General features: G+C 44.4%; 1 protein-coding gene across 11 annotated transcripts in view; it reads left to right on the top strand.

The window, feature by feature from the left end:
* Nucleotides 1-13,376, top strand: part of LOC125718170 (tight junction protein ZO-2-like) — a 66,148-nt gene extending 52,772 nt beyond the window's left edge. For 7 of the 11 annotated variants that reach the window (XM_048991840.1, XM_048991849.1, XM_048991866.1 and 4 more), the window contains 15 exons: nt 397-560; nt 760-823; nt 1,480-1,630; nt 2,308-2,416; nt 4,736-4,955; nt 5,634-5,818; nt 6,470-6,565; nt 6,769-6,848; nt 6,964-7,174; nt 7,440-7,540; nt 7,898-8,119; nt 9,446-9,556; nt 10,454-10,798; nt 10,930-11,015; nt 12,067-13,376. In XM_048991840.1, the coding sequence (XP_048847797.1) occupies nt 397-560; nt 760-823; nt 1,480-1,630; nt 2,308-2,416; nt 4,736-4,955; nt 5,634-5,818; nt 6,470-6,565; nt 6,769-6,848; nt 6,964-7,174; nt 7,440-7,540; nt 7,898-8,119; nt 9,446-9,556; nt 10,454-10,798; nt 10,930-11,015; nt 12,067-12,235 (2,314 nt within the window). In that variant the 3' untranslated portion in view covers nt 12,236-13,376. The remainder of the gene's footprint in view (nt 1-396; nt 561-759; nt 824-1,479; nt 1,631-2,307; nt 2,417-4,735; nt 4,956-5,633; nt 5,819-6,469; nt 6,566-6,768; nt 6,849-6,963; nt 7,175-7,439; nt 7,541-7,897; nt 8,120-9,445; nt 9,557-10,453; nt 10,799-10,929; nt 11,016-12,066) is intronic. The other 4 variants (XM_048991832.1, XM_048991820.1, XM_048991813.1 and 1 more) reach the window with 4 other exon arrangements.
* The last annotated feature ends 642 nt before the right edge of the window (nt 13,377-14,018 follow it).

The raw sequence follows: 14,018 nt of genomic DNA, 5'->3' as shown, positions 1-14,018 counted from the left end.
ATAGTATTAATAATTTTCAGAAATTAAAAAATAAGGGTGTCACTTTACAATAAGGCTACCCGTATAAAGGGATTATAAATGGTTTAAAAGCAGGTTATTAATTAGGTTTGTAACACTTTATAAATCATAACTAGACAATGATAAGCAAGTTATACCAGATTTCTTCTTATTAATGAGTTACTACCATTTGTAAGTGACAAAAGGTAACCTTATTGTAAAGTGGAACCAAAATCAGTCTGTGTTAATAGAGCAGATTTTGATTTTAAAATGTAATATGCGTCCAGTATTGTTACAAATTCAGATAGTATACTGTGATATGATGTTCCGGCCATATTGCCCCCATCTTCCTGGGAACTGCATGTTTTTTTCCATTCCCCCTTTCACTTTTGTGTGCAGGGATGAGCCCCAGAGCAAACAGGGCAGGGCGGGTAGCATGCCATCCTCTTTCCGGGGGTCCGAGGACAACCAACCCCAGCAGGAGCATGCAGAGGAGCCGCGAACGGAGGATCCGCCGGGTATCCATCCGCCTGGTATCCATCCGCCTGGTATCCATCCGCCTGGTATCCATCCGCCTCGAACCATCCATATGTTTATAAAGGCTTTATAAATGGTGCTTGGCAAATTTCGGAAACTAGCTATTGCAATAGATCTAATCTGTGAAGAAAACATGTTAGACCAAGACATTAGTATTGTTATTCGTAATTATATAACATTATTTTTATCAGTTGTGTTCTTAATAATCTTAATGGTGTATTTTAGCTGTCGTTAATGCAACTCCAAAAATTCTGCTGAGGCCCAGCCCGGAGGACGAGGCCACTTATGGGTAAGTAGCTTTAAAATGCACTTTTAGGAGATGCTCTATGCTTAATGCTATAATATTCTAACCTAAAAGTAAAATTACTGAAAGTTGCACAGAACTTTTATGAACCGAGCTGTACAAAGCATTTGTTTACATGACAACTGGATCGCACTGTAACATATGACCAAGCACAGAAAGCGAGATCAGAGAGATGAGACTGACAGCGGTGCTCAGCGCTATTGCCATGAAACTTTGTTGTGCAAAACAATATTGTGAAACAAACTGTCGTGTTATCAAATTAGTGTTTATTGTACAGGATGTTAAAAGCTTAATTCAGTAATGCGCTTATTTTAATTAAATTAATGTCATTTCCTTTCTTGGTTGAATACAATTAGTTTCATCGTTATTGTAATATACTTTTAATAACGTACTTAAATTTCATTAGTAGCTGGATTATCTTAATATTCAAAGATATTTTGCTTTTGATTCAAAGATATCCCTGATAGCTTTCAGGCTTCCATATGACACGTATTTCACTAATGTCTCTCACAAGTCAGTGCAATTGCAGTTGATTTAGCTTTGGTGGTGTTTTTAGTTAAGCGCCACCATGTGGTGAAGCCAAGTGGTACATGGCTAGCTGTCAGAGAGCAGCCCCAACTTGTGCTTGTTTCATTTCTTAGGAGCAACACTGTGATGGTGAGCTTCCAGAAGGGGGAAAGTGTCGGTCTGCGCCTGGCTGGGGGCAACGATGTGGGTATCTTCATAGCAGGAGTTCAGGAGGGCAGCCCTGCCGAGGAAGAGGGGCTCCAAACCGGGGACCAAATTATGAAGGTGCCTGTGTCTTTCGGCTATATTTACATCATTCTTTATCACTCAGGATACCAGCATATGCCCATGTGGTGAATGCAATTAATCATAGTCTGCAAGGGTTTCAACATCCCAAATTTCCAAGTTTTTCCTGTGGAAGTTTTGGAAATTGATGGCATAAAATGTGAAAAAATCTCATTCACATATCCAGCCGTATTACTCCTGTGGGCATTTGCATTTTTGTCTTGTATACTCATATTGTCCTGTAATACATAGTTTCTTATATACTTACTAGGCAGACATATACCCCATTATACTGAAATGTTTGGCAAATAATTTAAAATAATGTTTTGGGCCATTTGAGGGGACAGGTGGCCTCATAACCTTCAATCAGATGGTCATGGTTTAAATCCTGTGATATCTTGTGTTCCCTAATTCTGATTATCGCTGTTGTTACATTTTTCGCAGCTGTCATTTTACAAACTTGAGAAAATTAGTCTCCTAAGACATCTGAGAAAGTTTAGTATAAGCCATTAAAAACAAGTACCGATTTCTGAAAATCTTGTGCTCCAGTCTGCTGCTGTTTGGTGTTAGCAGTGGGATTTAATGACACACCATCTGCACTGTAACTGGACTATTCAGATGCCTGGTGTCACGCGGAGCTGCACTCTGGCTGATCGCATCCCTCTGCATCCCTCCAGGTGAACAATGTCGACTTCAGGGGCCTCGTCCGAGAGGAAGCAGTGTTGTTCTTGCTGGAGATACCTAAAGGGGACACCATGACCATACTGGCACAGAGCAAGTCTGATGGTGTGTGCCAACCCCCCCCCACTCCCATCAAACACCCACTGTCTACACTTTCAGCATGTCCCTTAAAAAACACAACAGTAACTATTTTGTTTTCTAACCACAATTCGCGTAATTACTGGCTTTGGGGTTACAGTGGTCATTAGAGGTCTACATCAGTGGCATGGCACTAATAGTTGAGAATTAGACGTTCTAGAACTAGGGGTGTGACAATGGCCGCTTTCACATGAATGCACATCACATTGTAAGTATTTTTGCAGTAACCCTCCCCCCGCAAGACGCAGCAAGGGCTCATTAGGGCTCATTCATTTTATCAGTCTATATCTACAATAGCTAAATGTGTTGCTTAAAAAATATTAAAACTAATGCAATTATAGAATGACACATAATGAAAATGATGAGTCCTTCATTGTGTACATCAGTGAACTGCAGACCAGACTTTTGTTGTTCAGCCTGAGTGTTTTAACAGCGACATGCTCACAGCCATCTTTGTTTCATAGTTTAACTGGTAGCATCGGCACTAGAAAAAGAACTGGCAGGAACCAGTTTTAGCCGGTGACATCATGGCCTATGCTCTTCGTGGTGCCGGGACAACTCTTTCCCACCCTTGGCAGGATTGGCATGAGGGAAAAGGGCATTTTTAGAATATGCAAAGCAAGCTCTGGAACGTGACAGCATGCCAGGACAGCGGCGAAACAGGATGCGATCTGGAAGCTGGGTTTCCAGGCTCATCCAGCCCACAGTGATACAAGATTCTCTGTGTGTTTTTCTCCAAGGCTGTAATACTATAATACCGCCATCCTGCCTCAAGCAGCAATACAGCATGACCGAGGACAGTCATATTACCACTGTGCCAGGTCCCTTTGATTATGCGGGTAGTTTCTGTGTTGCACTGCCAGCGAGGTGCCCTACTTTGCAGTACAGATTTGACATTAACACGATGCTGAGGCGATATGCATGCTTGTGTGTGTGTGTGTGTGTGTGTGTGTGTGTGTCTGTGCGTTTGTGTGTGTGTTGCTGGGCCTGTGTGAGCCTGGGCTCATCTGTGGAGCAGTAATCCATTAGCAAGTCAAATTCTGTAAAGCAAGCAGGTGGGTGAGAGAGGGCTGAGCATTTGGAGATGCTTTTGAACTTGGAATCCCACCAACTCTGGTATCTGGGTCCCGCCAGGGTGCAACCGGAAGGAACGTGGGCTGGGTAGCAATGACCTCGGCTGTAGCTGCTGCTATTTGTCCCCCTGCCCGGTACAGCGCCCCCCCAGGGGACTGCCGGCTAACTGCCCCTCCCTACCAGAGGGAGGCTGAGAGGGGGGGAAATATCAGACTGGCTCAGAGCTTCAGGGAGTATGGGGGGGGGGGGGGAATTAAGAGCAGAATGATAAAGTAGGGAGGGGTGAAGAGTCTTATTTGGGGTTGTGTTATTGTTCTAAGTAGAAAATTATACTAGTTTAGCCCCATTTAAAAAAAATAATGGGAAACTGTATTGTCACAGCAGAGATACTTACAAAGGTTTGTAGCAACATATCATTGAGAATTTGTACAACGTTACAATACTGACACTAAGAATACAATAGTCGTGTATAGTACTTCTGACTGCATGGATTTTTCTGAACTACTGCCTCATTCATCTCCGTAAAAAGAAAAGTGAACAGCAGGTGGCAGTAACAATCCCTCTTCTTGCAATAATTGCTTGGATATCTTCTAAAAAAGGATTTTGTATGCATTTACAAAATACATTTAAGATTCACTCATGAGGCACGGTGTCTCAGTAGGTAGCTCTGATATCCCACACCTCTAGGGTTGCGGGTTCGAAACCCTCCTTTTTTCTCCCTGTATTGAGTTTACATGTTCTCCCCGTGTCATGCAAGTTTCCTCTCACAGACTAACGTGCTTTTTGGTGTATCTAAGTTGCGTGTGTGTGCACATGTGCCCTGCAATGGACTGGTATCCCATCCAGGCTGTACCTTGTGCCCTGTGATGCCTGAAATAGACTCCAGGATCCTCCCACAAACCTTAATAGGATAAGTCATTAGTTAAAGGGTGAAAGTACTATTATAATCGTATTAATGATGTTTTCATGAAATACATTTTTAGTTCACTAGCCATCTGTGGAGGACTGTACACCAAGTACATTTTTTGGCCCAGTTAACCCTTTCAAATATAGTATCACAGTGAAGTTCTTTCTGTGTTTGATGTTAAATGTATTTTTACATCCTATATTTAGTGCAGCCCAGCTTTCTGTAATTTAACGCTGGAGAGGTGCAGGTGCTCCTACTGGAGGTGACCCAACCATAGGCTCATTTGTCTCTCTGCCTTGTTCCAGTTTACAAGGACATCCTGGCATCTGGCCGAGGGGACTCGTTCTTCATCAGGACCCACTTTGAGTATGAAAAGGAGTCTCCACAGGGTCTGTCCTTCTCACGGGGAGAGATCTTTAAGGTGGTGGACACCCTGTATGATGGAAAACTGGGCAACTGGCTGGCTATTCGAGTCGGACGAGACAACCGGCTTCTGGAGAAGGGCATCATTCCGAATAAAAGCAGGTAACGCTGATGCTGTTATGCCGCTATTCTTGTTGGATTGGTTGCGCATTATTACTACGGCTACTAATATTACCTGTACTAGCACCACAGTCCTTTTGTGCTGCAGGATGTTTGGCATTTTTCTTCACCTTTAGAGTCTCTTGTAGGACGCAATTGAAGAATGCCTTGCATCAGCCCCCCCGATACACTGTGAGCTTCCAGCATTTCCACATGCGGCTTGCGGCACTGAGGTTTTAAACTCGCACCGTACGCGGTGAGAATGAGAAAGGCCCTTAGCGTAAGGCCCAGCAGCTGTGAGTGATGTGCTAGGTGTTAAATCAATTTCAGCAGAGCTTCGTCAGTGGCTCACGCCTCCCTGCGCCAGTCCGCAGGGGATAGAGAACAGGAGGAGAGTTAGGGCCCCCAGCAGGAATAAAAGGTCTTTACAGCTACTTTCATCCAATCCCTTGTAAGTAACGTATTAGATGCTTAGACACGAGAAAATGTCAGAGGAAGGACTAGACTGACAGAGGATGAGGCTGGAGTGTGTCCTTCGTTTACCTTCCCTTGACGAGCCTGTACCCTAACAGAGCTTGGTCTCTCTCCAGGTTGATAGCAGCATATAGTCACCAGCTCATACATAATACGATAAAAGTTACACACAGGAAATGTTTTGACGTCTCTGTCTTTCATCATCAGGGCTGATCAAATGGCCAGTGTTCAGAACTCTCAGAAGGGGGCAGGAAACGACAGGGCTGATTTCTGGAGGTTGCGTGGCCAAAGGGCAGCTCGGAAAAAGGACCTTCGGAAGACCCGCGATGATATGGGCTCCACCTCCATCGGCACCCGGTTCCCTGCCTATGAGAGGGTGGTCTTACGGGAAGGTAAGTCCTTTTAGTCTCCTTGACTCCCTTGCCTGTTACAGTGTGCTCTAGATTAAGCATGTCCCCTTACAGACAATGGCCTCTGAGGGATTGGACACTTCAGGTGACCTTTTAATCAAGAGTGACCAGATTATATCAGTCAAATATGAGGTGCACCTGACAGGGTTGTATAACCATGTTATAGAGATATCGTGCTCATCCTACATCAACTGAAACTTGGTGCAGGGATTTATCAGGGATTTACTGCTTATATCTGGACCTTTGGAGATCCCAGGTGCCATCTGTGGCTGCAGACTCTCAGGAAAAAAAGAGGCTTTTCAGAGAGCTTGGAAAGTAACAGGGGAGCGACGAGAAGAGGCAGAAAAGAAAACAAATCTGCACTCCCAAGCATGTCTCAGGATCACAGTGGTGCAAAGCACATTAGGATGCGTTTTATTGACTCGTTAATGAGATTTATTGATTTGGAAGCATCTGCAGTGTAACTTGTCCTTAGGCCAGAATGATAAGCTGCCACGAGGACAAGGGTTGGGGACACGGAGCCACTTCTCGACTGGTAGTTGATTAACTGAAGCCTTACAGTCCTGGATGCTGCACATATATGTAGCAGGAAACATGCCGGAGTGTGACCTTGCTTTGCTCTTTTTGTCTCAGCTGGTTTCAAGAGACCTGTGGTGCTGTTTGGACCCATCGCCGATGCAGCTATTGAGAAGCTGTCCTCAGATCTGCCTAATGAGTTCCTGATTGCCAGTAAGTACTACACCATTGTGCTGGGGCAGTCATGTAGCAACAAGACTGTGGTCCAGGGAAGCTCACAGTCCTGAAGCCGACAGGGTTTTTGATTTTTTATTTTATTATTTTTTTCCCCCCAACTTTAAGTCTCATTTGCACTATTTACACACTTATTTGGGTAGTGAGTCTCCATTCATGGCGGTCTCACATCTCTCCCTCAGAAACAGAGCCCAAAGATGCGGGGTCGGAAAAGTCCCCAGGCGTGGTGCGCCTTAACACCATCCGGCAGATTATTGAGCAGGTTTGGGTCACACCGCTCTCTGTCGGCATCGCGAGTATGTAGAGGCAGATTCAGGTCGTTTGGTGGTCAGCTGACCTGCTGTCACCCACGCCCCCTTTCTCGCTCCACCACCCAGGAGAAGCACGCTCTGCTGGATGTGACGCCAAAGGCTGTGGACACACTCAACTACACTCAGTGGTATCCCATCGTCATCTTCTTCAACCCCGACAGCAAGCAGGGAGTAAAGAGCATGCGGCAGCGTCTCATCCCAGGCTCCAACCGCAGCTCCCGGAAGCTGCACGACCAGGCGGTCAAGCTGAGGAAGACCTGCTCACATCTCTTTACTGGTCAGTCTGAGCAGCAAAGCTTTGCATGGATGTGACAAAGGTCGCACTCACAGGAATTAACTTCTGGACAAAACGGAATAGATTAATAACAAGTACTATCACTGTTAAAACGCTACTTAATTGTTACAGTTCAAAAGCAAAGATGAGTCTGCAATCGGTAAACAAGCAGCTTACCGAAGCCTATGCTTGTACTGCTGGCTCGCTCCCTATCTTGTATCTGACATGTCGTTTGTGTTCCTCTGGCCGCCTCTTCTGATCCCCTCAGCCACGATCGATCTGAACTCTACCAATGACGCGTGGTACGGGAGTGTGAAGGACTCCATACGTGAGCAGCAGGCTCAGGCCGTTTGGGTGTCCGAAGGGAAGGTAAATGGAGGCGGGGGCCACATGCTAAAAACCAGCATCCCATCGTAGCCCAGCTTCTCGATTCAGCCTTATGAAGGCTGGCAGTCTTTCCACCTCTTTAATTCTTCACGTTATGCATATTTTCTAATGGTAAAACAACTTTTTTAATGCATGTCCTTTAGTTACTTCATTCTTTCTATCATTATCTTAGATTTTCACACTCCAAGAAGAGCCTCCGATCCCTCTCTTGTGCATGTTTTCTTTGCATGCTTTGTTGAACATCTTCTTCAGTTGGTGGTGGTCTACAGCTTGGTTCTTTTTGTTTTTGTTTTTGTTTCGTTCCTCTCTGTACAAAGATCCATCATGTGTCTCTTTTAGCTGGACTTGACAGAGGGGGATCTTGATCTCCATGACGATCGCATGTCCTACCTCTCAGCCATGAGTGCCGACTATCTGAGTATGGATAGCCGGCTTGTCAGTGACTACGACGACACGGCCGATGAGGGCGGAGCCTACACTGACAACGAGCCCGACGAGCCGATAGGCGAACCGCATGTTTCTGCCATCAGTCGATCCTCCGAGCCTGTCCTAGCTGAAGAGGTGAGGTCTCGCACAATACTGGATATAATACATTCTCTGCAGTCTATTCTGGTGAGGAAGGTCTCGTGTCATATAATATATGCACAGACATATATGTATATTGCGTGAAAAGTGGAAATGAATCTTCTGCTCCTTACATTGTGAAGTTAGTATAACTATCAAGACAATATCTCTCTTTTTTGTTGGAACTGAAGAAACATACCAGAAATAGAGCCTGCAGTTTAAAGTTCAGCATAAAGGTTAAAGTTCAGTATTCGGTATATTCAGTAAAGAAAATATCAGCATTGTGTACCATCTACTTAGCCATCATTAAACACACCTTCAAATGCTGTTATAATTCAGGATTAGTCAATTCCGGTCCTGGAGAGCCACAATTCAGCACATTTCCCTAATGGAACACATCCGAATTAGCTAATTATCAGGTAGATATGTTATATATATTAGTAGATATGTTTGAACAGGGAAAACTGGAAATTGTGCTGGATTCCGGCCCCAGGACCGTTTTTTTGAGGATCCCTGCTTTAATTGGCCCTGTGTTATCAAATAACCCATGATATCCCGACCAAACACGGATTCTTCTGGACAGGCCCACATTCGTCTATCGTCAGACTGTGTCCTGCGTAGGGCTGCACGATATCACATTGAGACGTATTCGCCATTATATGGCGCTTCTGCAAAAATGACCAGGGCTTCTGGCAATGGGTGAAACGTTTGTCCGGATGCTGGCATTTTGGTGCTATTCATAAGTTTACACTCATGGCCGCAGTTTGGTAAGCAGTAGGTAAGATGTGTAGTGCGACACTCAAAAGTTAGACATCTGTATAAATTCAGCTAGCATAGCACAGCACATGCTACTAGTTTGGTAGATCATGGAAACGATAAGCACTGAAGTGGTTGCGAAGAAGGGCACAGCTCAGCAACCCCATCATCTTTCATAAAGAGGAGATATTGTGGATAAACAAGGTAAGACGATGTCGGTGGTCCTTCTTGCTTTTTAAAGTCCCACACGTTTATTAAGCATAAGGATACGCCGAATTTATGCAGAATACTAATTTTTGGGCTTCATAATATTACCATTTTAGGCACACTGCAAATCTGCGTAACCAATTGTGGGCGTAAGTAAACATCCATATAGTACTGAAAGCCAGCTTCCGGACAAACGTTTCGCCCATTACCGAAAACCCTGGTGGTTATTGTGCAGGCGTCATGTAACCGCGATGTGATATCGAGCAGCCCTAGTCCTGAGGCAGCCTCCCTGTGCCCAGGGCCAAACCCAGCCTCCCCTCTCCCCTCACACCGGTCTTTCTGCCATTGGCTGTTCTGTAGCTTTTGAGGCGACCGAGCCCAGATTCACGAATACGCATGAAGACGTTTGGGATTCGGGAGGCACCTCGGGAATCTAGCCCCCCTCCTTCCTTTGTCCCTGAAACACCCAAGGTGAGACCCCCCCCCCCCCGCACCTTTCCTATTCTCCTAGATGCCATTAACCACACTATTGTAGTGCCAGATTGGTGGTCATGAGGTGAAAGAGAGTAATGAGCAGGGCAGTCAGAAAGGAACCTGTGTTATTACTACTACCTGCCTTTAGCCACCAACACACAACCTTCTCTTTCTCCATCCTGTTATAAAAAGAAAAAAAAACAAATATTTGACTACCCTTCTTTTTAAAGAATGGTGCTCCAAGGCAAATGTGTCTTCCCTGAGATTCTGACTCATCACAGAGAGGCTCAGTGGTCCAAAGCAGGATTTCTGTAGCTTTTGTGATGCCATAGGGTTCCACTCACACCCCTCCAAATCCATTCTGTGTAGCTTGTCATCTGCAATATTGGTCTGAAATACATATAAGGTTCTGTTCATTATAGAAACAGGTTCTTTGCAGCATATATCAAGTGAATTATGTACTGTAAAGAAACTTCTATGCAATTTTCTGTCTTGCAGATTTTACTCAGAGGTTCTGTTAATTTATCATTCTGAGATGTTTGAGTTTATGAAGTAAGGAGCTGGGTTTTATTTTGAACGTCACCATGTTCATGAGAACTGGAAAGTAATAAATGGAGATTGCTTGCTTTTTGGATACCACACTCTAGGTTTTAGCTCACAGACTGCTGTGATTGCAGCAACCTACCGCCCCCCACTCATTGGAGGAAATATGCTTTGAACTAGGATGTACTGTAGCACTGTAGCTTTGGGTGCTATTAAACTTGTGAATCTGGGTGAGGCTCGTGTAAGACCACGTCTGCTGGGTCTCTCCAGGGGCACTCACAAGAGTGCTGTATGTGTTGTGGGCGGTTGTACATTCTAGGCTGTTGTGGACAAGGTTTGTTACCCTTGCAGATGAAAGCACAGTCCCGAGACAAGGGGCTTCGCGTACAGCCCAGACCCCGCAGAGGTTACGACTCTCACTCCAGCAGCCCCACGAGCAGTGATCACCCACGCAGCCAGGACTCCTACAGCGGAAAGCCCCTACCACCCCCCACTGCCCTCAAACCCACCTACCGGTCCCGCATCCCCAGGGGCACGCCTGACAGCCAGCCCCCTGGTGACCGGGCTGAGGTGCCGGCGAGCCCAGAAGACCCATCCCAGAAGTCCTTTCTTGGCAAGGTGAAAGCTTTCGAGAAGATGGACCACTTTGCCCGGACGCAGAGGATGCTGGAGCTGCAGGAAGCCCAGAACGCCAGGGTGAGCTCGGCATTCGTATGCAGCACCGCCCTGTTTGCTTTCATTTACATTAGCTTAGCCTAGATACTGGTGTTTGGCCATTAAGTGAGGCATATTGATTGGTTTATTCCTATTGTCATATTGCTTTTTAGCTGGAAATTGCTCAAAAGCATCCGGATATCTATGCGGTTCCTTTGAAGCCACCAAAGGCCGACCTCAGCCGGCCGCAACCAATAGGGTAAGAACAAAATCTAATCATCTGACTGTGATCATTATATTGATCAGGGCAGGAATATATCTGTTCTGTCTTTGCTCAGGACTTGATGCCGCCCCAGCTTATGCCTCATCACGCAGAACTTTCTCGATGTTTTTGAGATTATATAAACTGTTGGTCATAGGGGAAAAATGTGGTATCATTTATTTATATTTATTTACACTTACTACATTTATTTGTCCAAAGTGAAATGAGGCAAGTAGCATGTTACAAACATTCATGCCATCAAGAAGTCGACTAGGCATATGTGCAGGTGAGCTGAGCTTCCAGTGAAAGTGTTTCAAGTGTTGGAACAACGTCCACACGACATCTGCCGGACGAAGCAATTCAGTCAGTAGAAAATGCAAAAACATTGTTCATTACTCTTATTTCTTTATTATTGATTTTCTCTTTCTTATTTGTAAGGATATTTACATTTTAGTAAATTATACAGCCTGATGTTTTTCTGGGACCAGGTCGGACTCCCCAGCCATTCACGAGTGCAGCTCCTTAACAGCTGCACTACTAGCATTTTATTTCTTTTCAGACATTTAAAGCCACTTTAATATTGTAATCATTTTTAGTTTCCCCCCATTTGCTTCATTAGATTAATGCAGTGATATACCAGCAGCGCCCCCCTCTGTGGCTATGGCGTAACAACAGGGGTAAACAGTAGGGTTGTAACAGCAAGTGACCTAACTCTTGGGACAGTTTGCTTAATGTGACCTGGTTCTAAACGGATTAACTGTTGTACTAAATGGGCATTGTGTGGTTTTTGGGGTTAGGACAGTTTAAGAAGGTTGCAAGTTCAAATCCCATGGTTGGCAGAATCATTTCACTGTTAGGCACTTGAGTAAGGCCTTTAGCCCCAATTGGACTGGCTCACCCTGCTTTCACAGCAGTATGTCACTTTGGTTTTATTGGCTAAATAAATAAATGCAAATGTTGTATGATCAGGCCAGGATACAGTGGTCTTTGGGGTGGGGGGATTCCACCTACTGAGCTGACAGAATAACGGCTCGTCTCTTGTGCCCAGTTCAAGCTCGCGCCCAGAGCCCCAGACCTCGCCTTCCAAGCAGCCCTACACTGAGAGCCGGCCAGCATATTACCATGGCGGGGAAGAGGACTACCGGCAGCAGCTGGCCGAGCAGAACACACGGGGCTACCCTGCCAGCTCACAGCAGTACCAGGACACTGAGCTGTAGAGGCAGCTATGGAGGCAGACAGCCTCGGCCGGCCGCCGGCCACCATTCCACAGGGTACATACACTCCCTGCTGCTGACTCAGAAGCCTTCCTCTTTTTAAGTTGTCCTTGCTTCTAAGAAGTTCAAATATCTGTCCATGTGGATAAAAAAAAGTTGGATTTATTTGTATTTACTTGTTTTGTTTATTAATCAGGAGCCACTTTCGATTGCCTATGCAAACATTTCAGTTTCTACAGAGCAGCTGGAAACGATCGCCACGTCTCCCTTTTTCTTACTTCGAACCAAAACTTATTGACTTTTTGCAGCCTGTTTTGTTACGTTTTGTTTTTGTAAACCTCGAAACGACTACCAGTTTGTGTCACCGGCTCATTTGTAATTACACGTTTGGTCACCTTCTCTCCATCTATTCCTGCCTTCCTGTGAACACGCTCAGACACACATGCGCACACTGGGATTTGCTAATGTGTTTTTGAAGTGCCTTTTTTCCTTTGAACACCATGGTTGTGTGATGCACGTAGAACAAACGAGCCCATTGCGAGCAGAGAACCATCAAATCTGAAGGGATAACAGGGAACCAACAACACCAGATCCTTAACAATAAATGTCCTTCCCCCCCCGTCTTCATTGCTAGCGGCGTGTGGTCAGAACCGTCTGTTTCAGAATAGGGATTCTGATAAGACTGGCTGGAATATGAAAGTGTTAAATTTATATTGTGTTATGACCACAAAATTTGAATGTATACTACATCTGCTTGATTATATGTTGGTTTACTGTATTTTCATGTATAAGCTGAAGTGTTTCAAACATGGTTTTCATTCGCAGCATTCCGCTTGTTTGGATATAACTGTGAGAAGAGTGAGACCATGGTCCTTTGGTCTTGCGTCAGCCCTTGAAGTTTAATTTGCTACACCAAATACAAATAAAGCTAACAAGTTAATTTTTTAAAAAGGTAAACAGTATTATAATAAATAATATAAAGACACTTGTTTTTACTGCAGTATAAAATGTATTTTACAAAAGTTTGGTGTTAAAATAAATCGCACATACTCTGTACACAAACTTCTAGCCATGTCATTGGCCTCTGGGATCCTCACTCTGGAAAAAAAAACTAAGGAAATAATAAACCAGTTCTGTTAATGTTTCTGCTGCGTTGAACACTTTTTCATTAGTAAGTTACACTGGTAAAAGAAATGTTTCATTACTACGTGATGTATAGACACGTACCTCAATCCCTGTGGCCTGCTTTTGCATATATTACAGAGTTAACCACCAGGGGGAGCTCAAGTGTGTTTCACAAATACTATATATAGCCTGAGAAATGTGATTTGAATGGAGTCTGGCCTCAAAGTTTTATTGAACAGCTGGATTTGTATTATTATTATCAGTTAAGAAAAATAAATTATGTAACGAACCTGACAATGTGATGTTGGGATGCTGCTACATTTTAATTGTAAATAATGCAGAGCTCTTAATCTTTGGTGCTGGAATGAAATTCCAAAACTGCAAATGTACCTCCAGGTACGGTACTGCAAAGCCCCAGTGATAATATAATTATACAGTTGTAGTGTTATTTGAGTTAAGATGGAATAACGCATGACTTGAACAACATGAAAGGAGTTAAAGGATGTTAATAAAAGTTGACTGTAAATGTCACAGTCTCTGCTGCAGGGCAGGAACCCTGTATGCTGGCGGTCCTCCTCTTCAGGTTAGTCTTTCCTTAATGATGCATCTCAGTTTTACTGAGAAACCCAAAGCTTCTGTGTAACTGATGCCAGGTTGAGGT

Source organism: Brienomyrus brachyistius, chromosome 2 (assembly GCF_023856365.1).
Source record: "Brienomyrus brachyistius isolate T26 chromosome 2, BBRACH_0.4, whole genome shotgun sequence".
In the NCBI taxonomy this organism is placed as follows: domain Eukaryota; kingdom Metazoa; phylum Chordata; class Actinopteri; order Osteoglossiformes; family Mormyridae; genus Brienomyrus; species Brienomyrus brachyistius.
This window is presented reverse-complemented; position numbering and strand designations above follow the sequence as displayed.